We start from the raw sequence: 24438 nt of genomic DNA, 5'->3' as shown, positions 1-24438 counted from the left end.
AAATATTAAATTATATGACTGCATTACTGAATATATTTTACAATATTGCAAATGAATTAAATAACAGTTTATTAGATAATACAAGTTTTTTTTGAGAAACATTTTTCTTTGTATTTTTTATAATATAAAAATATATTTCAGTTGAGTTATCTTTCATTTTTAAGCATTTTAATGTATAATTAAATAATAATAATAATTTGATTATTTAAATTTTTATATTAAAATACTCATTTGAATTCTTTTTGTGATCTTGGAGCTGTTGTAACCCCTGGCTGAGAACCATTACCAAACAATGCTGTGTTTTTTATACCTTTTTTTCCACAAACATAAGAAGAATCATCTTGATATTTAAATTTAGTTAGCATATTGTTATTCTTCTTCCTTGACTCCTATTAAAACAAAGTTGATAATTACAATTTGCAGCCCAAAAAATTATTACTGATAATCCTTTTTTTTTTTCAGCTTAGTTCCTGACTATCAGGAGTCCCGTTTCTATAAATATATTTTTTGCATGAATGTAAGATAATGTAAAGGGATATATTGCTGTGTTATTATAAAGAACTGTGTAATTGCTTTTAGTTTTCTTTCCCTGATTTTATTAAGATGGATTGTTGGTAAATGGATGGATGTTGGTAGCTTTACTTTGACAGAGAAAAATTAAGACCCATTTAAAACGATTTAAGACCAACAACTCTATTTCAGTTAATTTTCAATTTTGTTTTTGAAATTGAAGACCCTGTGGACACCTGCTCTGAAGTACCCTAATATATATATATATATATATATATATATATATATATATATATATATATATATATATATAATATATATATATATATATATACACACACATATATATATATATATATATATATATATATATATATATATATATATATATATATATATACACACACACACACATATATATATATATATATATATATATATATATATATATATATATATATATATATATATATATATATATATATACACACACACATATATATATATATATATATATACACATATATACATATATATATATATATATATATATATATATATATATATATATATATATATATATATATATATATATATATATATACACAGGTGAAATGAGATTTATTAGCCCCCCTTTGAATTTTTTTTTTTTAAGTATTTCCCAAATTATAATTAACAGAGCAAGTTCTTCTGGAGAAGGTCTTATTTATCTTACTTCGGCTAGAATAAAAGCAGTTTTAATTTTTTAAAACCATTTTAAGGTCAAAATTATTAGCCCCTTTAAGTTAACTTTTTTTTTCGATTAACTTAAGTTTTAAGTTAACTTTTTCGATAGTCTACAGAACAAACCATCATTCAATAACTTGCCTAATTATCCTAACCAGTCTAACTTACTTTAACCTAGTTAAGCCTTTAAATGTCATTTTAAGCTGTATAGAAGTGTCTTGAAAAATATCTAGTCAAATATTATTTACTGTCATCATGGCAAAGACAAAAAAAAATCAGTTATAAGAAATTAGTTATTAAAACTGTTTAGAAATGTTGAAAAAAAAATCTCTCTGTTAAACAGAAATTGGGGCAAAAAATAAACAGGGCTAATAATTCAGGGGGGTAATTAATTCTGATTTTAACTATACATGTATGTATGTGTGTGTGTTTAAGCACGTGAATCCCCTACATATGACAATCAAAAATAGTGTTTTTTTTTGTTAAGGCTTCTGTTATTTAGGTTAGGGGCCAGTAAGATTTAAATGCCAGCAACAATTAATTAAATGGTCAAATATGACAATTAAGCCATTTGCAATGTTACAAAATATTTTCTGTTAAACTTTCACAAAGCATCCAGAAAAAAAAGTAATACTTTTTCACAAAGATTAAGAAGCTTGAAGTCTGTGTGCACTGGATTTTTATTTCATCTTGATGACATTTTCAATATAGAATATTGAGCAAGGAGTAGGGTTTTATTTTAGTACTCCTCTCATCTTTCACGCGCATATTTCACCCAAGCTATCAAACTGATGTCATCAGAGAAGACATTACAGTGTACACCAATAGTTTATTATTATTATTTTTACATTGGATTACTTGCACTGATTAATTTTTCATCTTAGAGCTAACAATGTGCTCTAACAAATAAATAAATAAATAAATAAAAAATATATATGTTTTTTTTTTTTTTGTGGAATTTAAGCCCTACTTCCAAGTTTTCATTAAAAACCTTGACCAAACAGTGAATGGGCATATTTGTATGATTAAAACAGCAAACATTTTAGACTGTACTATTTCATAATCAACCATAAGACATTCTGACCCAAACCTCTTCAAAAATACTGTATATTCTCCATAATGGTCGATATTTAAAAATAATTTATGTATTTCAGTTGAATATCTGACAAATGATGTACCACAACAGACATCTAAATGAAAAAGGAACCTTTATTTAAAGTAGAGAGGGAGAGAGAGACAGGTTTGGTGATTCTACACCTCACATGCTCTGTGTTCAGACAGCACTGCGACATTTCAAGTTTTCTGCACTCTTCTCGGTTTAGCTTTCATCTCCATTGCCCCATTATAGATCAGAAACATGGCCTGAAATCCCCGTGGAGTGGCCAATCCTGTCTCTCCTCCCGTCGTCTCCCTCATCCTTGCATACTGGTTAATGAGAGACTAGTGCTGCTTTCTTCTGAACGAGCATCCTGTTATAAGAGAACAAGAACAAAGCTTTTAGAATTCACCCTGAAATTAATTCTGGATTTCGTCACACTTCATAGTAAATGGGAAATGCACTTAAAAGCAGAGCAAGGAAAAACAGAGTCTTTGTTTAATGTTTAAATAAGGTTATGAGGCATATCGTTTTATGTGGGTTTTACTGTAAGGTGTTCATTTGATGTGCTTGGTGTTTTTTACAGCACATGATTTGCATTGTACAAATATTCTCTCATCTATAAATGTTAGAAATTTATGCGTTTAGTTTCATTTAATAAAACAGCTTAAACTTCAAGTCCTCAAAGTGAAAGAGTGGGACGAACAGAGAACTGTATACATATACCATAATCTTTTGATCATATGAAATGCAACATGAAATACGATTAATGTTCACACGCTCTGATTACATTAGTCTTTAATTTAGACAATGTTCAATGAGAAAGCCAGCATAAATTCTATTTGTTTTATCCTTCTCCTTTTTATTTATCTTTACATTCCAAAACATGTTAATTTATTGTGATGTGAAGGAAACTAAGGGGCCGATCACACCGAACGCGATTTTACGTTCCAAAAACGCAAGGCGCGCAAAACTGCCTTTTGTTGACAAGAAAAAAAGCAGCGTGGTGCGCTTTTTATGTTGCTAGGCAATGACCATCAGCTGTGTATTGTGAACGAGTGTTGCTGTTGATATTGGTTTAATTTTAATATTTAATAATATTGTGGTTTTCAAGATTTGTGATTCATACAGCAGCGGATAACTCAAAACATCAACCACAAGTCTCTCCTCAATCTTCAAAGGTCTCCGTTGTTGTCTTGACAACACAAACACCGCAGGCACCTCAACAGAAACCCTGCCTCTGCTTTTGAGATGCAACTGACGTAATGCGCTTTTTCCACTCTGAGCTGACTTTTTTCAACGGCGAGTGCATGGCGCAAGGGTAAAACGCAAGGCGCAGCAGGCGGTTAAAACCAGAGGCCGCAGGAAGCAAAAGCAGCACGCACAACGGTCGCGACTGTTAATAAATCATTTTAAAAAAGGTGCCTCTCAATGCAAAAAGCGCATTCGGTGTGATCAGCCCCCAAGTGGTTAAAACGCGAGGCACACAGGGCGCATAAGCAGTGTGCAAAACGCTTGCAACCATAGGTAAATTATTAAAAAAATGTGCCTCAACACAAAAAGCATGTTCGGTGTGATCGGCCCCAAAGGGTGCTTTCACACAGACTTTTGATTTCAACGGCTATAAATGAGAAAGTCTTGCCTCTGATTTACATTTGGTGACTATATCTTTGGGTGTCACCATTTAAAATGAAAGCACAGCTTTTTGCTTATAATGTCTTATTGCTCATCATCATAAATTGAAATAAGGACGCATGACTGAGAAGCGGGTCTCTGACCTCTCTATTTGAGGAGAGTTTACTTGCACGTGACTTGTTTTAGCTATTTTGGTCTGTTTAGAAACTTTGCTGTGTGAACATGAACCGCACCAAAAACAAAAGGCAACATTGTAAAAATTAATTAGTTTTGATTAATTCAAAACAAAACAATCAATCTACAGGTGTGAAAGCACACTAAAATTTTCGTAGAATGTTTATAGAGGACATTTTGAAGCATATTTATTATTAATGAATGAAATTAGAAAATTCACTGCACTTGCACATCTTTTATTTCTCAATCTCTTAATGCAATTTTGATAGTGACTTGTTTTCCACAAACCATGATGTGTGTGTAAATATGGGGAGTAATGTTGGACCTATTTCTACTGAACATTTTAGGGATGATTCTTGTGCATGTAACAAATCCTATATTTTCTGGACCATTGCAAGGGTAAAACTTAGTTCAAAACCTTCATACAAGGAAATAGAAGACCACTTGAAAAGTCCCAGTTTTTCTAGACTTGTCAAGCATGTGGAAAAAAAAAACTTAATATTTATTTATTTTATAAAGGTCTGATAACATTTATTCTTAATTTCACATAACAAAAAGTCATTTAGAGCAAAAAGTAAAAACTGGTCAAAATAAAATCATGCTGTCAGACCATGCTGTAAAATCAGGGTTATCCCACCATGTTGATATTGGAACTCTTCTAAAGTTAAACATTGGCATTTTGAAAAACAATGAATTTCCAAGCAGTTTACATTTTTTCAATGCATGCATTCTGACGGTATGATAACCTTGGATAAAAATATCACGGTATTGAGATAACTGCTCTCAAAATAAATTCTTTTCAAATGTCTGACTTTATTCCCCTTTGAACACAATATATTTTATGTTGAGAAACATATTGGAGCAGTAAACACATCAGGCTAAACTATTCAAATGAATCATTGACTGAATTCATTTGTTTCAAAAACACAGATTTCTTTACAGTTTAAAATGGCATCTTGGATATCTTTTCTGCTGGAGATACTGTTTTCCTATTAAAAAAAACATAAATCTTACACATAACTTAAGAACGGTATTACAGAAAATTTTAGCGGTTTTAAAACCCTGACTTTTCCAAACCGCGGTATACCTTGATAACAGTTATTGTCCCATGCCTAGTTACCACTGAGGATTTTATTTCTTCAATTGGAAGGACACAAACAATTTTGTCCACGTCTGTATATATTAGGCATGGGATAACCATTTTTAAGGTATATCACGGTTTGGAAAAGTCAAGGTTTTAAAACCGCCAACATTTTCTGCTATATCGTTCCTAAGGCATGTTTAAGAATTCATTTTAGTTTTTTTGGTGTTTGTTTGTTTTTAGGACAACAGTACGTCCAGCAGAAAAGATGCAAAATTGTTGTTTTAAATTGTCAAATAAATCACGGTTTTTAAAACTAATCATAACAGCAGAGGTCAATAATTCATTTTAATTATTTAGCCAAACATGTTTACTGTTCCAAAATATTTAAAATGTTTCTCAAAATAAAATATATTGTGTTCAAAAGGGAAAAAAAAGTTGTAGTTTTTTTTACCCAGACAATAAAAAAGAATATATTTTAGAGCAGTAATCACAATACCATCGAACCGTCATATTTTTATCCAGGGTTGTCATACTGTCAGTATCTTACACCAGCCCATGCCCAGCATATATACACGCACTCAAATATATATACACACACACATACATACATACGAGTGTCAATTTGTGAGCAAAGAGCTAAATAATTAGATGTTGCTGATTGAGGAGAAACAGTCTGCTTGCACCTCTGCTGAACTTTGTGCCAGCAGGACAGTGGGTTACAGAGCTTCAACCAATCATCAAGCTTCAGCTCAAGAAGAGCACAATGATCGAGTGGGAAACACTAGGGTGGTCTGCGTGGGCATGTTGCCATGGCGCTGGTACATTTACAAGCGCATGTATGTGTATCTCTGATCTAGGAGTGCACTTCCAGCCATATTTCTCCCACACAGGACCATGAATTCATTACTCATCTTCTAAAGGCCGTATTTTAAGGCGCTAGAGTGACATGTTCTGACTGCTGCTGGAAAGAGGAAAAGCCCACTGTAGGATTCTGCTTGTGGAATCACATTTATCAAAGCACAGCGCAGACCGCTAGATTGATAAGCTAGGTTCTTTCAGGCTTTGGGCAACTCAAATTATGTAAATGATGAAGTGATACCTTCTGTGAGGCGAGCCTTTCCTCCAGTGGGCTGGCAGAGAACAGTGGAGCATCCTACACACAAGACCACCGTCTGTGCGTGACTGAACACCGTAGTGATCTTATAACAGCCTGCAAAAAGAGAATGGCCCAAAGTCTCAAACATAGAAGCTTATAATTCATATGCAGGACTAGCAAATGTAATAGCTAATAAATAATAAATATTTAATCAAAGTCCATTCTGAATGTAAACACACCATGGGCTCCAATGGAGTTCACACTTTTTCAGCAGCCTTGATTCTAAAATAATTTTTCCATCTTTTTTTTAAGCTGTTAATAGGAGAGATCACCTTTAAAACAGCTATCAAAACTATACTGGAGTCATAAAATATATTTTATATACAGTCTTCTAATCCTCCATTGTTTTAACTGGCAAGTAAACCACACATGCCTGCAAACTGAAAATGTAATACACTTGCACATTATGAGAGTAGATGTATGTGATGAAGTATTCATGGTAGGGCTGCATGATTCTGGCTGAAATGAGAATCACAATTTTTTTTTCCGCTTAAAATCAAGATCATGATTTTCTCACGATTCTGTAGATGCAAAATAAAGGTTAATATGTGTAGGCTATTATTATTGTTTTTTCTCTCAAACATATGGTAAGACAACCATATTAATATTAGGCCTATGTGTAGGTCTACTGTTGGTTAAAATGCTACATTTTGTTTAGACTTGGAATGGTGGACTTGAACAGACTTTAAATATGTCCTGGTTGTTAATTCACAGTAAAGTGATGGCATCAGAATACAACTAGTCATAATTCTGAAGTTGAATTATTATGTTTAAGACATAAGCTTTTATTAATGGTATTATTATATCATTTTTTCCACTGGTAAAATGAGACATTTGTCATTATCAGAATTTTTTTGCATTATATTCAATGTACATTATATAGGGTAGAGTAGTTATAACTTGGCCCACACGGAATCTGCGCGCGCAGAAGTCCGCAGATTTTTAGCCCATCTTTAATTCTGTTTACTTACTTGAGTAAATGTGTAAAAATCTATATTTATTCAGTTTTTAAATTTATTACAGTAATATTATTGACTAATATGATAATGTTCATCTGATTTATTTACAATGCAGTTAGTACAGTAATATTTTAGTAGAAATATTATATGAGAGACTTGCTTTGTTTACCAAATAAAGTGAATCTAATTGGATTTGCATTTTAAACATTAAATAAAAAGTGAACTATGTTTAAAGATTCTTGTACCATTGTCATTTTGTCCAAACTTTAAAAAGTGCATTTCCTGGATAATTGGTTTGCTTCACAGTGGGTAACTCAAAGACATTTCTTAAAACAAAAAAACATACAGAAAAAACAAGGGCTGCATGAAGTTTTGTTCTGGGACCCATGAATTCAAATGAGGATGGCTCTATGGATAACTATTTTCTCATAGTGGTCATGTTCATCAGAAGACGTTACCTGGGCATTTGACATCCATAAAATAAGAGTTGGGACTCTGTACAAGACGCTTTTTCTTGTGTCTTCTCTTCTCCTCCTCTGGCGTCGGGTGCAACAAATCCTTCGCGAGCTTAAGATGAGAGATGGTGAAATGAGGGTCAGTTCATCAGCTTAAGTTGAGAGTTTGTTACATTTTCCTTGCCATGTCATTACACGACAACTAAAATACGTTAACAGAATAGAAGCACCCATTTAATCCTAAAAGGGAGTGTCTTTTAGAAAAATGTCCCCTTGCATTAGAAAAATTTACCATGGTGTTTTTATGGCATTTGTTTTTAAACCATGGTAGCCTTTAATTAACCATGTTTTTAATAACCATAGTTCAACCATAACGTTCTGTAAAAGTGGTTATAAAAAGGTAACGTTAGCCAATACAAAACAAGAATTTCACAACACAAAACACCTTTAGTATATCCTTTTTTACTATAATAATTACGTTTATTTTGTAAGAGCTTCGTATGCACCATGGTATCCCTGATCAGCTGACTGTCAAAGAACAGACAACAAAGGCACTACCGATTCGTGACGTGCATCTGCACCGGGGCACATCTGTAAGTGGGAAAACGTCTAATATTCCGCCTTTGACATAGTAATTCCGTTTACTCGACACTGACCCTCTAACTCTTAACCCTATGTCATCGTTTTCCGCTTTATTTGTACAAAAACACGATGCTCGCCATGCGATTTAACGCATACGTACGCAGCCATCTTGTCGTTCCTATATACAAAGCACGCGCTTCGCTCCTTTCTACGAACTTAAACCAGTAAAATAGATGATATTATTATATCGTGGACGTCAGACTATAATAACAAAAACTACCCTCCACGATCGATGCGATTTAATCCACAAAGCACGCGTGATTACGTTTTTAATGGGCTCGGTTGTGTTAGCACGCACTTACAGGCATGTTGGCGACAGCGGAGCAGCAGCCGAAAAGGGGGGGCTACCGGAAATACATGGCGCATATGAACGGGGCTCGAGTGCAGGGGCAGGAAATGGTGTTTAATAATAAGAGCATTTCTTCTAACTCTATTAGTTCTAACTCTATTAGTCTATTAGTTATCATTTCTATAACTAATTATTGGAAACATTTAAAAAAAAAATAACAAAAATTCTTCTTTTATTTGGAAACTACCACATCCACAAAACAAAATGTAAAATTGTAAACTATTTTTTATTCGTCTAAAAAAATGTTTGATTCCTTGATTTCTATACAAAGTAATACCAAAGCTATTAAGACTATTAAGATTATTTTTGTTGTTGTTAATTCCATTGTACTGTTTTACGGATAATTCTGTACTCCCCTGTTTAATAAATTAAATTGAAAAACATTTCTAATGAGATTTCTGTGAGTATTAATGTTTAGAAAGTGTTTCATAGGCATGGCTATTAATGGTTTATAAACTAAGTTAACCAGCATAAATAAAAGCAACATTCAGTCTTCATATTTTGGTGTGTTATTATAATGTATAATAGGCTGTATTATTGCAATAATTTGATTATAATTTTATTTTTTAAATAAAATTTGTCATTTCATTTGATCACAAACGTATAATAATAACTAATGTTGTATTGCTCAGTAAAGCTTAAAAATAAATAAAATAATTGAATAAAGCATTCAATTAAAAACTGTATTGAACTAAAATGAAATAATTTTAAGAACTGTAATTACTGAAATGAAAATAAAATGATACATACAAGTATAAAAATACAAATAAGATTTAAATGTTTTTGTTATCCTTTCAGCATTTTTTTGCCACTTCATTAATTATAAGCTAAAACTTAAGCAATTAAAATCTAATTGAGGAAAGCATATTACACTCTCAGAAATTAAGGAACAGGAGCTGTCACTGGGGCAGTACCTTTTTAAAAGATACATATATGTACCCAAATAGTCCACGGTGGTATCTAAAAGGTGCATATTAGTACACAAATGTACCTAAAAAGTACCTTTGGACCTTATGGACCCTTCAGGTACAAATATGTACCCTTTGAAAAGGTACTGCCCCAGTGACAGCTCCTGTACCTTAATTTCTGAGAGTGTACATGTAAAATCTTACTAACAGAAAATAAGCATTAAAATAAAAAAAAAAAAAGAATTGAATAGCACGTCATGGTGGCGGAGTGGGTAACAGCAAGAAGGTCGCTGTTGCGAGCCTCGGCTGGGTCAGTTGGCATTTCTGTGTGAAGTATGCATGTTCTCCCTGTGTTTTCGTGGGTTTCCTCCGGGTGGTCCGGTTTTCCCCACAAGTCCAAAGACATGTGGTATAGGTGAGTTGGGTAAGCTAAATTGTCTGAAGTGTATGAGTGTGAATGGGTGTTTCCCAGTGATGGGTTTCCAATGGAAGGGCATCCGCTGCATAAAACATATACTGGACAAGTTGGTGGTTCATTCCGCTGTGGCGACCCCTGATTAATAAAGGGACTAAGCCGAAAAGAAAATGAATATTGAATAGCCTGTTTTTAAACAAAAACTAATTAAATTGGCAAAAGCTAAAAAATACTTAATGACTAAACTGAAAAATGGAAATTAAATTGCCAAATTAAACAAAGTAGCAAACACGACAATAGTATAAACACAAAAATCAACATTGCATTGCTAATAATTTCTTTGATGTTCTGCTAGCTAATAAAATACGAATATAAAGCATATGCTAACGTGTAAAGATGTAAAGATTATTCATAGGGAGACAATCAAAAAGGGTCCTGCTTGCACTCAGTTAGAATTTTTAATGTGTAGAAACAATGGTTTAAATAGGCTATAGAAAATTTAGAATCATTTACCTATAACAATATGTAATGTACATTTTTTCAAAGTTATAGCCCACCCAACAATTCCAAAGTTTTTATCATTCACTCACTCACACTTTCTTTGTTTGATTTTCTTTCTTCAGTTGAAAAAAGCTGGAAACCTGTAAGCATTGACTCAATCGTATTTGTTTTTCCTACTGTATCAATAGTTAACCTTTCAGCTTTCTTCAAAATGTCTTTTGTGTGTTAAACAGTAAAATTAACTCAAAAAAGGTTTGGAATAGAGTAAACCAATAGTGAGTCAATTTGATTTTTGAGAAAATTTATCCCTTTAAATCAGAGATGCCCAAACTAGGGCCCGCGAACCAAAGTTGGCCCATGGTAACCTTTAATTTGACCCTCCATCCCATCTGAGAAGAGAGAGCGAATGATGGGGAGGGTTTAGAGATTGTCAATTCAAATGTAATGTAACCCTTTGTTTATTATTGTTAAAAGCTAACTGAAATAAATGTTTCAGTTAATGGTGTACATTTGTTTAAATTGGTGAGTAAATCAAATGCAGATTTGGATTGACTAGAGTATTCAACACTGAACTCCACTGTGTTATAAATGGGGTTTTTTTTTACTTGCAATAAGTTGTCATTTAAAAAGTTATACTGCATCAGTTAATACGATTTAAAGTAATGTTTTTAATTTATTTTGAAATATTAGGAAATAAATTAGGAAATTACTCATAGTTTGGGCAATTACATGTACAATTTAAAAATGAGTATTTTAACATTATTATCTTTTTTTCTGAGAAGACCTCAAATAGAATATATTATCTATGATATTTAGAATATATGACCTAAAATAAGCTATATTTAAAATAGTAAAAAAATATATCTGTGTGTTCAGACATTCTGAAAACAAAGCCAGCTGACGTCAGGAAGCCAGTTTCCAATTTTAAAAACAAAACAAAAATGACCTAAAAACAAAATATGATTTTTTTTAAGTTTATGGGTTCAATGGGTGCTTCTTTTCAGCAGGTCGTGTGCCAACGGCGCCCCCTGTTGACCAGCGCTGCTAGCGGTTTTCCTCAACACTGCTTTATTAAACCTCTCCCTCCATCGACGTCACCTTTTGGGAACTCGCGCAAGGGAAAGTTTAGGGAGAAAAAAAAACTGCTGTTGTCTATGTATGGATGAATACTGAAAGCCTCTCATACAGGAGCGAAAACTAGCACAGAGGAGCCTGAAATGGCGAATGCGTGGCATCCGCAATAAAACAAACCGCAGACGCGTTTTAAAGCGTTCTGGACTAACCGTTCCACTTTTGGTTTCTTGGAATTAAAAAAAAACTTTCATCCTTTCGGACAGAGACAACTAAGCAGAAACCGAGTTCACCAGCGACAGTTTTCCAGAGGAAAGAAACTCATGAAGGACATTTATCACTCGGAAGGATTTTAAAACGCCGCGCGAGTCTGTGAAAGAACAAAACAGCGGAGAGGTATTTTAAAACTCGCTAAAACACCCAGGCGAAACGAACAATGGCAAAGAAGTACGACTTCCTCTTTAAATTATTGCTTATTGGCGATAGCGGTGTTGGCAAGACCTGTTTGATCATCCGTTTTGCGGAGGACAATTTTAACTCAACGTACATTTCAACCATCGGTAAGTGTGCAGAATGAGTTTTCTGTTGGTGTTTGATACAGTGCGGCGTTTCTCTGTGCTGCCAAGTTTCTAGCTTGTAAAACAAGTGCTACCCCAAGTGTTTGTTCATGTCAGTACTAGTCTTAACGTCATCTCATTCCAGCCTTCCCCAGTCGAGCTCAATCAGTCCTGCGGATCGTCCCGTGTTTTTCTCCTCCTCCTCCTCCTCTTCCTGACTGCATTTCCGGGCCTTTACTCCTGCCAGCCACAGCCTGCCCCTCTCTCTGTCTCGTTTTTCAGTCTCTCTTCCCCCCTTCATTTCTGCATCAGATGAAGGCCATTCTCCGTGGAATTCAGTTCATTCAACCAGATCTCCAAATGACCCCCTCCTCCCCTTTCCCCTGAATAAAAACATGCCAGGGTGTTTATTAAATCATTAGTGCAGTGATTGTATCTCAGCATGGCCGCCACTGTATTCTGAATGTAGTACACTGTAAAAAGTGAAAACTTAAACAAATTACTTCGACTTGTTACAATTAAATTAATTAAGTTGGACAAACTTAATTTATGACAGTTTTCAGTAATAAATATATAATTTTTTAGCTCTTTTAAGTGTAATAAGTTTTAGTAATTTAGGAAAAAAGAATGGAACAGTACATACAGTACAAGTCATTCAATATGTTATTAATATAATAATGGTAAAAATAATTTTATTACAGTAAAAATATTTTCCTTCCTATATAAATATAATAATTTGTGGCAAGTACAAGTATTGTTCGCTATTAATAGCGAACAATACTTGTACTTGCCATAAATTACTAAAACTTGTTACACCTAAAATAACCAACATCATTTATTACTAAAAACTGTTATAGATTAAGTTTGTCAAACTTAATTCATTTAATTGTAACAAGTCAAAATAGTTTGTGTAAGTTTTCACTTTATACAGTGTAGACACATTCAATAGTGCTCTTTTATTGCTCCTCTTGGGGTTAAAACATGATCATCTTTTCCTTCCTGCCCCTCCTGTTTTATCTCTCGCTTTCCTTTTTGTCTTTTTTCCCTAGGTATTGACTTCAAAGTGAAGACCATTGAGGTGGAAGGGAAGAAAGTGAAGCTGCAAGTCTGGTAAGCAAAGATTCTGTAATTTATATGACAGTATGAGCAATTCCAGAGTTATGGAGGTGACATTTGCAGTAAAAACTGAACACATGAGCAATTCCATGCAAATGTCAACCTTGCCATGAAAAAAATTAAGTTTTTACCAAAATACAGAAACCGTTTCTAAGTTTTTTTTGTAAGCAAGGATTTTACGGTACTTTAGAAATACTCAAAAATATCTTTGTCAATGTTTTCAAACTATTATATTTGATTTACCAAAGACACAAAAGTGCCAATTTCACATCGGTCACATCCATAACAAAGAGACGTCACATCCATAATGATACTTTTTCCTCATAAATGCAAAAATGTCAAATAAAATAAAATCAATCTCTTTTGTTCTATAGAGAGACATATTTTATCCTTTTGATGTGCATTATTTCTTTTGGGTTGTGCAGTTTAATTCACAGAATTTCTACAAAGTATGATGTCTACTGTAAACTCGCTGACTTTTTTGGTCACATCCATTCATAACGCCTGCTTATTTACCTCATTTATATTACAAAACATGTTTACAGACTGATATTTTTTTGGTCTCTTAACTCTGTGGTGAGTTGTTCTGGGAAATATAAACAGATGTTTCTATATAATGTTAACATAGATTTTCTCTGTGAATTTATGTTTTGAGTTTTTACTGCAAGTGTCACATCTATAACGCTGCAATTGCTCACACAAATTCACGGAGAAAGTATAAGTTAACATTATATTGAAACATGTTTATACAACTAACCACAGAGTTCTGGGATTAGAAAAATATCAGTCTGTAAACATGTTTTCTACTTTAAATGAGGAAAATATACATGCGTTATGGATGTGGCCAAAAAAGTCAGCGAATTTACAGTATACAACATACTTTGTAGACATTCTCTGAATTAAACTCCACAACCCAAAAGAAACAATGCTAATCAAAAGGATAGTTCTCTCTCTATAGAACAAAAATGATTGGCTTTATTTTATTTATGATTTTTGCATTTATGAGGAAAAAGCTTTGTTATGGATGTGACGGATGTGAAATTGCCACTTTTGTGACTTTGGTAAATCAAATATAATAGTTTGAAAACATTGACATGAGACATTTTTGAGTATTTCTAAAGTACTGTAAAATAGTTGTTTACTCAAAAAAATTAAAAACGGTTTCTGTAAGTTTTGGTGAAAACTTAATTTTTTTATGGCAAGGTTGACATGCATAGGATTGCTCATATATGATTGTAGAACAGTAATCTAATAAATGTGACTCATGCTAGTTTAGAGTTCTTAACAACATTTCCATTCAGTTGATTCTCAGTGTATATATAAAACAAACAGACAATAACAATATCCTAATGTTTTTAAGACATATTTTAGCGTTAGGTCAATTTTGTAGTTATTAACCATATAATAGATGCTTTAATATTAATGCAAATTATCTTTTTATAAATGGTTATTTAACTTTTGAAGCACATTTTTGAATTTTCATTGCCAATCTTAAACTAATTGTAATTGTTGTTTTGGTTCAATTTGAAATTTCCACAACCATCACAGAGCTCCAGGGATTGGAGAGAGGCTGGCTTGGCCTCCCCCTGATCCTGACGTAAATTAGTTTAAATGAAATAATCTGCCTCATATTTTTTTTGTGAAAACCATGAAACATGTGACTTATGTCAGCATTATTTATTGAACAGAATGTTTAGAATACCAGCAGGTATGTAAAACACAACTTTTGTAAAATTATACATGTCTTTCATTTCATAATCATTGCTGTCAGTTTCCTCAAAAATATGAAGCAGCACAACTTTTTTTACTGTTGATAATAATCAGAAATGTTTACTGAGCACATCATATTTCTTTGGAATTGTGACACTGAAATCTGTAGTAATGATGCTGCCATATTAGATTTGAATCACCAGAATTAATTGCATTTTAAAATATATATGCTTAAGAAACAGTGGTTTAAAAATAGTATTTAACAGTATTTATATATTTGTTACAGTTTTTTTTTAATTGTGTGTTTATATGTTTATATACATACAATTTATTTATTTTTTGGCTGTACACCCTGCTTATTTAATAAATCAGAGAAGTGAAATTGTCCTTTATTAAATCCATTCAGTGAAAACTCTTTACAAGTGTACACAATGTCTGTGTAAATATGCTGTGTACACAAAGAAACAAGACATGTCTTCAGCTTCTGTTTCTGTGAAATCTGTAAGCTCAGTGTCAATATGCCAAAGGTGGAGTCCAACAGAGCTGAGAGCCGGAAGTACAAAGTCCATCTGATATAAAACATGCAAATTACACATAATCAACTGAATGTTGTTAAATAAGTCACCTATCTTACTTTTCTTTCCCAGCGGTCCTCCTTTGTGCTAAAAATGTCTTATGTGTGCAAATGCTTGTATTTATTAGGGACACAGCAGGACAGGAGAGGTTTAAGACCATCACTACTGCATACTACAGAGGGGCCATGGTGAGACAACAAGCAGAAATACTACATTATAATTTAAATCTACATAATATCGTATTACTGTGAAACCAATATTAATATGACATTTAATCAAGTATGGCATTCATGCACATGATGGGCATAGGCGGAGGGTGAACAAACTCCAGGGTAAGGCTAATATATGTGCTGCCCTTTAATGCATTTAAAAAGATTTGCGACCGACCAAGAAGAGGTTTTAACAAAAGCACCGCCTATCAACAAACGTCTATTATATTTAACACGCGCATTAAATTATTTTATTAAACTCACCCACTGATCTACACTACCGGTCAGAAGTTTGGGGTCAGTTTATTTATTTTTTGTTATTATTACTTTTATTTAAAAATCTAATTAATATTATTCTGTTCATCAAGGTGGCATTTATTAAATCTAAAAAAAAATTTAAATACTTATTCATTAAATATTTATTTATTACTTACTGTATGCAGTTTCAAATGAAATTATTACTATTTGTTGCTTTTATTACTATTACCAGTAATAACTTTATTACTCTTCATAAGAGCGATTTCTGAAGGATTGTGTGACTCTGAAGACAGAAATAAAGCTGAAAACTCATCATCGCGGACGCAACCCTCACTATTTTGCCACCCTAGGTGGCCACCTAGGTCGCCTGTGGATTCGCCGGCCTCGAGAATATGAAATCATTCTCTTTTTTACAAGGCCAATCGAAAACCAAACTTGTAATTCAGCAATAAATATTTGACCTTTAAAATATAAAACTCCAAACGATTGCCTAAACAAGATTACTACTCTATAGGCTAGACTACGTACAATGAAACTACTAATTTAATGCTGAAAACAAATTAAACCAGAATAATATATAATACCTCTCTCGTAAAACTCATTTGTCGTTTTATTACTTATGTCCTTGACCAGCAAAACAAAATAGTCGGCTGGCCAGCACTTTTGGTTTGGTTTTCAGAGCTGCTGCAAACTCCAGTAATAAACAGCGCTCCTCAGTGCAACATGCGGGGTTGGATAGTTTCATTCTTGTGCGGAGGGGGACTTTAAATTTGATTGACAACTTACAATAGCTAAAGTGTTGTGTTAATCATCAACATTAAATTACATTCATATTACGCCTTACACCTGTTACATTTTTTCAGTGCATTTTTTTTCTTTGCTGCTATCTCCATGGTCTCTGGCCAGGGGGAGGCTAAGCCTTCCCCAGCCTTACACACGCTCCACCTATGATGATGAGAATGGGGTTTTATTTTAACAATCTCTTTCAGGGCATCATTCTCGTGTATGACATAACTGATGAAAAATCCTATGAGAATATTCAGAACTGGATGAAGAGCATCAAAGAAGTAAGAGAGAAAAAGGAAAATTGTAATGACTATTTTTTTATGATTGAATGAACTTTCTTCCAGTAAAGCTTAATGATAACATACATTTATGCTAGATTTGACTTTTGCTTCCTTGCGTATTTATTTATTTATTTATTTAATATCTACAACACAACTAAAAGCATTTACTTCAGGTGCCACCACCAAAAGATGTTTAAAATGAAACATGTTTAATTAAAAGCAAGTTTCAGTTCTTCAAATACAATGCCATAGAAAGCACAACAAAGGTGCATTGTAAATACAAGTGGGGCCTTTTGTTGAAAAAACAAGTCTCAGTTATGAGGAAAATGAGGAAGTGAGTGCATTTTTGTTTTCTGTTTTAAGAATGCATCAGCAGGTGTAAGTCGAATGTTACTGGGTAACAAGTGTGACATTGAAGCCAAGAGGAAAGTCTCAAAAGAGACTGGTGAGAAGGTGAGTGTACGAAGGTTCACAATACATGCCTTCCTCTCTAATTTCGTTATGTGGACATTTGACACGTTAAATGGGTTACATATGATACAACATTTCTTTTCTAAGTTTAGAACAAACACATCGTATTTTCATGAAAGTTATCGTTATCATTTCATTCATTGTAGCTCGCAAAGGAACATGGTATTCGATTCTTTGAGACTAGTGCCAAATCGAGCATCAACGTTGAGGAGGTATGAACTTCAGATATATTCACGAAGTAATGGCCTTTTCTAGTTTCAGTTTTCTAGTTTCAGTATACAGAAGTCACCATTTAAAGTGGATCAAAAAAGTTTTTCAAAATTGTTCTAAGACAAGAATGGATGTTATTTAACAGGTTTAGGACAAATTGGATGAAAGGTTTTGTTCCATTTCAAATGTTGACCACTGTAGTTTGTTGCATGTTCTTACAGTATTCTTACACATTTTTTAAATTGAGAGTTTTAACATCTAGAGTTTTGTGCATTTTAATGTTACATTTTATGTTTGGTCAACATTTTGACAAGACTTCTCTTTCTCTCTGTAGTCCTTTACTTCTCTTGCTCGAGACATTTTGCTGAAGTCCAATAAGAAGCCGGTGAGTTTTCTATGATTCTATACCTACAGTAGATCAAATTGAAAATGAACCTTGATGGCATTTTGTTGGCTATACTTTAACTAGGTTCATAAGTCATAAGAGTATTCCTGTAGCATTATGGCATCATTCATGCATCACTTTATTGACCCTTTGCCAAGAGCTGATTGACAGGCGATTCAACAAATCATAATGCCAATATGATGTGCTCCCCATTGTGTTTAACAAACAAACCATACTGTCAAGTTAAACCTTAAATTGTCTTTAAATAGGCTATATCCATAGTGTTTTTCAGCCAATGATGAACTTCTGGTAAAAGCTTAAGGCTGATTTATGCTTCTGCGTTACGTGTGCATGTATGCTCCGATGCAGTCTGCGCGTGGACTCATAGCCCTCGCAACATTGTGTAGCGCAAGCTGTGATTGGTCGGCTTGGTAGCGCTGACGAATGTGGGCGAAACCGAGAGCCGCACTAGCCTGATAGAGCGAGTTTTTACAAGTGTTGAATCCCGTGAATAAGCTCGAGATGGAAAGTTTTGTTTTGTGTTTACCTCATGATTAAAGTTGTTGCATGTCCGCCAAATCCCGTCTCAAAATAAGCAAGATTGAACTACTTCTACATTAAGGTAGCATTCAGAAAAACACCAGCGAAGAAACTCGACACAGAGGAAGATAAAAACCTCACTGCCAGCTGTGAAGTGTTATTGCAGAGCAACACAAACAGCATGCAGAAGTATAAATGCACAGCAACACACAAGGCTTGCACCGTGGGTCACACCGATCACTCAATGCAGAAGTATAAACCTGGCTGTATTGTGACCATTTTCAATTTCATGAGGTTCCTTTTGCAGCATCGATATTGTAATGTAATTCAAATATAATCAGCTAAATAGACTTAAGCATCCATTTAGTTGTTAAAGAGTAAAAAGTGACAAAAGATGCCATGTTTAAATGCAGGCACCATCATTAGCCGCATGCTAGCACACAATTTCCATTGAAAAAACTGGGGTAAAATTAATTTCCATATTTTAAAGACATGGCGCAGAAAAATATAATTTAATGCAGTGCTTCTTGTTTGGTCTGATACCCAATTTATATCGTATCTCAAGCAGGCAGTTAAGATCGCTGTTTTTTTTTTTTAAGAAATCAGATCTTAAACACGGCAATTTTGTATGGGAGGACAATTAACCAGAAGCCCTGGGGCTGGCTAACTGAAATTAAAAGTCTGTGTGCATATACTCCATTATAAAAAGGTTCTCGTATGGGACTTGGAATGCCAGTAGGTATATAGAAATGTCTACTCCTGTCAAAAATTTGTTTTATAAATATGTTTTTGGAGACTAAGATGGGAATTTACTCCCTGAATGATTTTTTATTATTATTTATGAAAGACACTGGATGCAGTTGTTGTTTTTGATTCAAAAGCTGCACTGCAAATTGTCGTTACGTTATCATCTGTCAGTATGTCATAAATAGAACAAGATCAGTTTAGTGTTTTGTTTAGTGTCAGAGGTTTGTTGCTTGCCCTGCATCAAGTGTAGACTGAAATGCTGATTATTGACTTTACTCTGCAATGTGGAAGTGCACTCTTCTCTGCGATTTGTTTGAGAACTTCCCATTCTTTTACCTATGAGGAAATGACTAGGAACAATAAACGACAGAAAATGATCAATGAGACTTGCTTTACAATCAATTGCGTTTATGACAATTCATTATAAATAAAATAAGAATATAAAAGTTTGCGACATTAAGCAGTAAAACAAGATGTCTTTTTATGGCTATGGAAGTGGATGAGACTGGAAGTTTGGAGCCAATAAGGTTCCAATGGCAGTGCCTGCCCTTACCTGAGAGATTAACGACAATGAAGGTGTTTTGTTATGATTTGAAGATATCAGCCAATATATGGGTTTACCAATACTTTTCTTAGGATTTACCATAATAGGATATTATTATCCACATTATCTTGTGGGCTTTTTGAGAATTTTAGGGGGAGAAGAGACAACAACATGTTGTAAACATGTTGCATCAAGAAATAGAAATAAACCTGCAGAGTCAGGAAGAAAATCCATCAAGTATACTCTCCCATTAAATATGTAACTTTATGTGAATTAAATAATACAGCCATGAGTGAGCGTGTGTTGTAAATAAAAGCACTTGATTTCATTATTCTCTCAGTTGTTTATGCTCATCATTAGTATTGTGAAGTGGATCTCGTATTGCTGTTCATTCAGGACTCAGGAAATGCATTGCATGTTGCATTTTAGCAAGATTCAGTTGTTTAAAACATCTTAGATTAGATTTACAATTACTATTTATTTATTTAAATTATTTTACAATGTGTGTGAGCAATAAATAAGACTTGTTTTGTATGGAATGATGGAGTTGTTTGTTCAAATGAAATGGTAGTTAAAAAAGTCCTGTGGCATCATGTTGTACTTTGAAAGGGTTTTATTCTTTAATGAGAATCACCCAAAAATGACAATTCTTATAATTAATTCACTCTTTACTTATTTACTTACCAGTTTGGGTTTTTTTTTGTTTTTGTTTGTTTGTTTTTTTCCTGTTGAACCCAAAAGAAGATATTCTGAAGAATGTTGGAAACCTTTAACCATTGATTTCTATAGTATTTGTATTTCCTACTTATCAAGTCAATGGTTACAGTCTTCAAACATATTACATTATATTTTATTTTGTGTTCAACAGAAAAAAAAATCCTTTACTCACGTTTGGAAACAAATGTAATTTTTGTTTGAACTATCTCAATAATTATTTTACTTCTAAACCTTACTCTCACTTAATAATTGATTAATAATCTACTTGTATTATTCAATTCAATTCATCTTTCTTTCTATTGCGCTTTTACAATGTAGATTGTGTCAAAGCTGCTTAACAGTTGTAGGACATTGAAACTGTGTCAGTCCAGTTTTCAGAGTTGAAAATCACTTTAGTTCAGTTCAGTGTGGTTTAACTTTCAAAGCTGAAACACTGTCCATACACTGAAGAGCAAATCCATCAATGCGCAACTCTACAAGTCCCAAACCAAGCAAGCCAGTGGCATATATCATTTTATCATATATATTATCATTCAGTGTTACCATATATCCTGTTGAACAGTAGTACACTGTAAAAATGCAGGGTTCCACACAATTCATTCATGTTGTCCCAACACAAATTGATTAAGTTAACTTAACCTAACACTTTTAACAAATTTATGTGGATTGAAAATAAAGTTGTCCCAATGAAATCTCAAGAATTGTGTTGTTTTAGCTCATTTTAATTAAGTAGTTTGAAATTAAGTAGTTTGTAAAAAAAATATATATATGTTTTTTTGAGTATAGCAGGTTACTTGGATTAAGCAGAGCATTTAACTATTACCCCACCACCATTTAAAGAAAAAGGTTGTCAGCCACTCTCAGCATTTTAAGGCCTTCAGAATATTTTTGATATAATATGACCATATTATATATCAAATTAAAGAACCAAGCCTCAGCTTTTAAACAAAAACAGCATGTTATTCAGTCTTCAGATGTTCATGTTTTATGAACTTTTTTTGACAAAAAAAGAAGGCAAATATAATTGTTGTTAAAGTAGATCTGTTTCAAGATAGTATATAATACCCACACACACAGTTTGCATGTTCTCCACGTGTTTGCATGTGTTTCCTCCGGGTGCTCTGGTTTCCCCTGCATTCCAAACACATGCTATAAATGAATTGGGTAAACAAAATTGGCCAATGTATGAATGTGAGAGAGTGTGGGTGTTTCCCAGTGTTTGGTTGTGGCTGGAAGGGTATCCGCTGCGTAAAACATGTGCTGGAATAGTTGGCGGTTCATTCGACTGTGGCAACCACTGATAAATAAGGGACTAAGCTGAAGAAAAATGAATGAATGAATGATGATTTTGAATGTATTTCAAGATACTAGTATTCAGTTTAAAGTGCAATTTAGGTTAATTAGGCAAATTATTGTATAACAATTTTTTGTTCAGTAGACAATCAAAAAAATATTGCTTAAGAGGGCTAATAATATTGACCTTAAAATGTTTTTGCTTTTTTAACTGCTTTTAGCCGAAATAAAATCAAAATAATCCAGAGGATGTGTATAAAACTTTGTCCAGATCAACAGGGCCGGATAATTTTGCTGTGACAAGCCATGATCACTCATCATGTGCATCCTGAAACGCATTTAATCACTGTTTGTTCATATTTACACACTGTGCTGATGTAATTAACGTCTTGCAGATTTATCTTGACTAGTCTCACATGATTTTTTTAAGCAGACATGCCTAAAAAGGAAGTTAACAAGAACACCATACACCTGAGAGGCTGCGTACTTCATATTAGCTTTTGATTTGCTGTTTTTACAGGGTCCATTAGGACGAGAGGTCAGACTTACCAGCACAGAGAAAAAGTCCTCCTCCAAATGTCTTCTTCTTTAGACAAGCCATTTTCCAGAGGACAGGCTTCATTGCACACACTTCCAGTACATACAGGAGCACTGCAGTGTTAATGCCAGATGGTCATTTACTAAGTGAACACGAGAGGTTATTAGAAAGTGGTTTTATAAGGAATGATGGCACGAGTAAGATATGAAAAATCAATCAGGGTACAGCTTTTCATGTAGTTGGAGGAAAATCAATTTTTCTTAATGTCTATATTTTTGCACTACACAACAGAAACAGTGACTAGGCTACAGTGTTGGTTTTGCTTGCACAAGATGTTTTCAGCATTTAGCATGATTTCAGGTGATGATGTTGACAAAAAACCTTTCAAATTGGTAAAACAAGATCTGGATGGAAACTTCAGGTAAAATAAAAACGAAAATACATTCCTGTCTGTCAGCCAATCAGCACTTTGTGTTAATGATTTGTATGTTCGCTGCTATTAAAGGTAAATAACTTCAAAAATAAGGATGGATGCGAGAGTTAAGGATGTCGGATGAGTGGTGTGAGAAAGTAATTGGTGGATTATGAATGGGGAAATTATAATGTTCTACTGAAAGTTCACAGTGTGTTTCTCCAAAGGGATGATGCTCATCTTTGCATCATTTTTGCAACAACTTTCTTTATTTCTTCCTATTTCACTTTTCTATAATCTTTTTCACAGCATATTTTTTTCCAGAATTTGTACAACAAACTGCTTTGAATAAATTTCAAAATGTTCAACATTGTGTTTGCATTTGGTCAAAAGAGATCATGTGTTTTGCATGTCGAATTAAATGTACTACATTGACTCTGAATACATATAAAGCATCTTAGATGCAAATGTTATTTGAAATAACTTTTTTTAAAGCGTTTTATTCATACATTGTAAAACACATTACAAAAATACACAAAAAGGACAACATAAACGTAACAATAAACAAATATAAATAAATAAATAACACTAGTGCAGTCTTATAGAAATAGTATCCAGTACCAAGCTGGAAGTTTAGACATATTTGCGAAGGGGTTCCCACAGGTAAATGAAATAGTGCTTGGTCAGTGAAAAGAGTATCTAATTTTCTCTAATTTCATAAAACAAAGAACATTTCTTATCCAACAAGTGTGAAAAAGAGGGTACAGGCTTTTCCAGTTGAAAATAATTAACCCCCTAGCCAGAAGGGTTAAGAAGGCTACAAAGTCTACAAAATGAAAGGGGAAAGTGTGGCCGGGTGCATGGGTGAACCCCAAATAGACCAATAATTGTACAAGGTGGAATATCAACAGTGGTAATAACAGTCAACCAGAGAAAAATTTGCCTCTAAAAACAAAGCAGGGTAGGACAGGACCAAAACAGCTGAACCAGAATGGCACCTGTCGCACTCAGAGTCAATAGACGGGATTTGAAATAACTTTTGTAAAAAAAACAAATAAGTAAATGAAAATATGGATAAAACAGTGTTTCATTGTAATTGAAAAATTAAACTTGTTATACATAATTTTATATTTTAAATGATTGAATGCTTGATGGCAAATCTCTAAAGGATGTTGACATAAAGATGAATGATAATTTAGTATTTTGGACCTGCACTAGGCCTGTGATCCTTAAATAGTCCTTTAAGGTCATAAAAGTGTTCTTGTTTTTAATTTCCCTGGTGTAAAACTACTGAATTGCGTTTTAGTGTAAATCAGAGTCAAATCTGCAGAACGTTTTTGTATAGATGCACAAAAGCCCATTTTCGTCTTTGATTCATTATTTAGTGGCAGACCCATACGTGTTTAAA

The 24438-nt window shown here is 33.5% G+C and overlaps 2 protein-coding genes across 2 annotated transcripts; one reads left to right on the top strand and one right to left on the bottom strand.

Moving 5' to 3' along the window:
• Positions 1-2427: 2427 nt before the first annotated feature.
• Positions 2428-8826, bottom strand: rps27.2 (ribosomal protein S27, isoform 2). The gene is made up of 4 exons (XM_056475800.1): positions 8740-8826; positions 7799-7907; positions 6325-6435; positions 2428-2705 (listed from the first exon to the last, which is right to left on the bottom strand). Exons 1-4 carry the CDS (start codon positions 8743-8745, stop codon positions 2677-2679), a joined length of 255 nt encoding a protein of 84 aa, XP_056331775.1. The 5' UTR covers positions 8746-8826; the 3' UTR covers positions 2428-2676.
• Positions 8827-11683: 2857 nt separating this feature from the next.
• On the top strand, positions 11684-23398 carry rab13 (RAB13, member RAS oncogene family). The gene is made up of 8 exons (XM_056475489.1): positions 11684-12241; positions 13288-13348; positions 15767-15827; positions 17096-17173; positions 17537-17626; positions 17791-17856; positions 18189-18239; positions 22601-23398. Exons 1-8 carry the CDS (start codon positions 12118-12120, stop codon positions 22670-22672), a joined length of 603 nt encoding a protein of 200 aa, XP_056331464.1. The 5' UTR covers positions 11684-12117; the 3' UTR covers positions 22673-23398.
• The last annotated feature ends 1040 nt before the right edge of the window (positions 23399-24438 follow it).

Source organism: Danio aesculapii, chromosome 16, assembly GCF_903798145.1.
Source record: "Danio aesculapii chromosome 16, fDanAes4.1, whole genome shotgun sequence".
NCBI lineage: Eukaryota > Metazoa > Chordata > Actinopteri > Cypriniformes > Danionidae > Danio > Danio aesculapii.
Note: the sequence above shows the minus strand (reverse complement) of the source record. Positions and strands in the feature narration are given on the sequence as shown.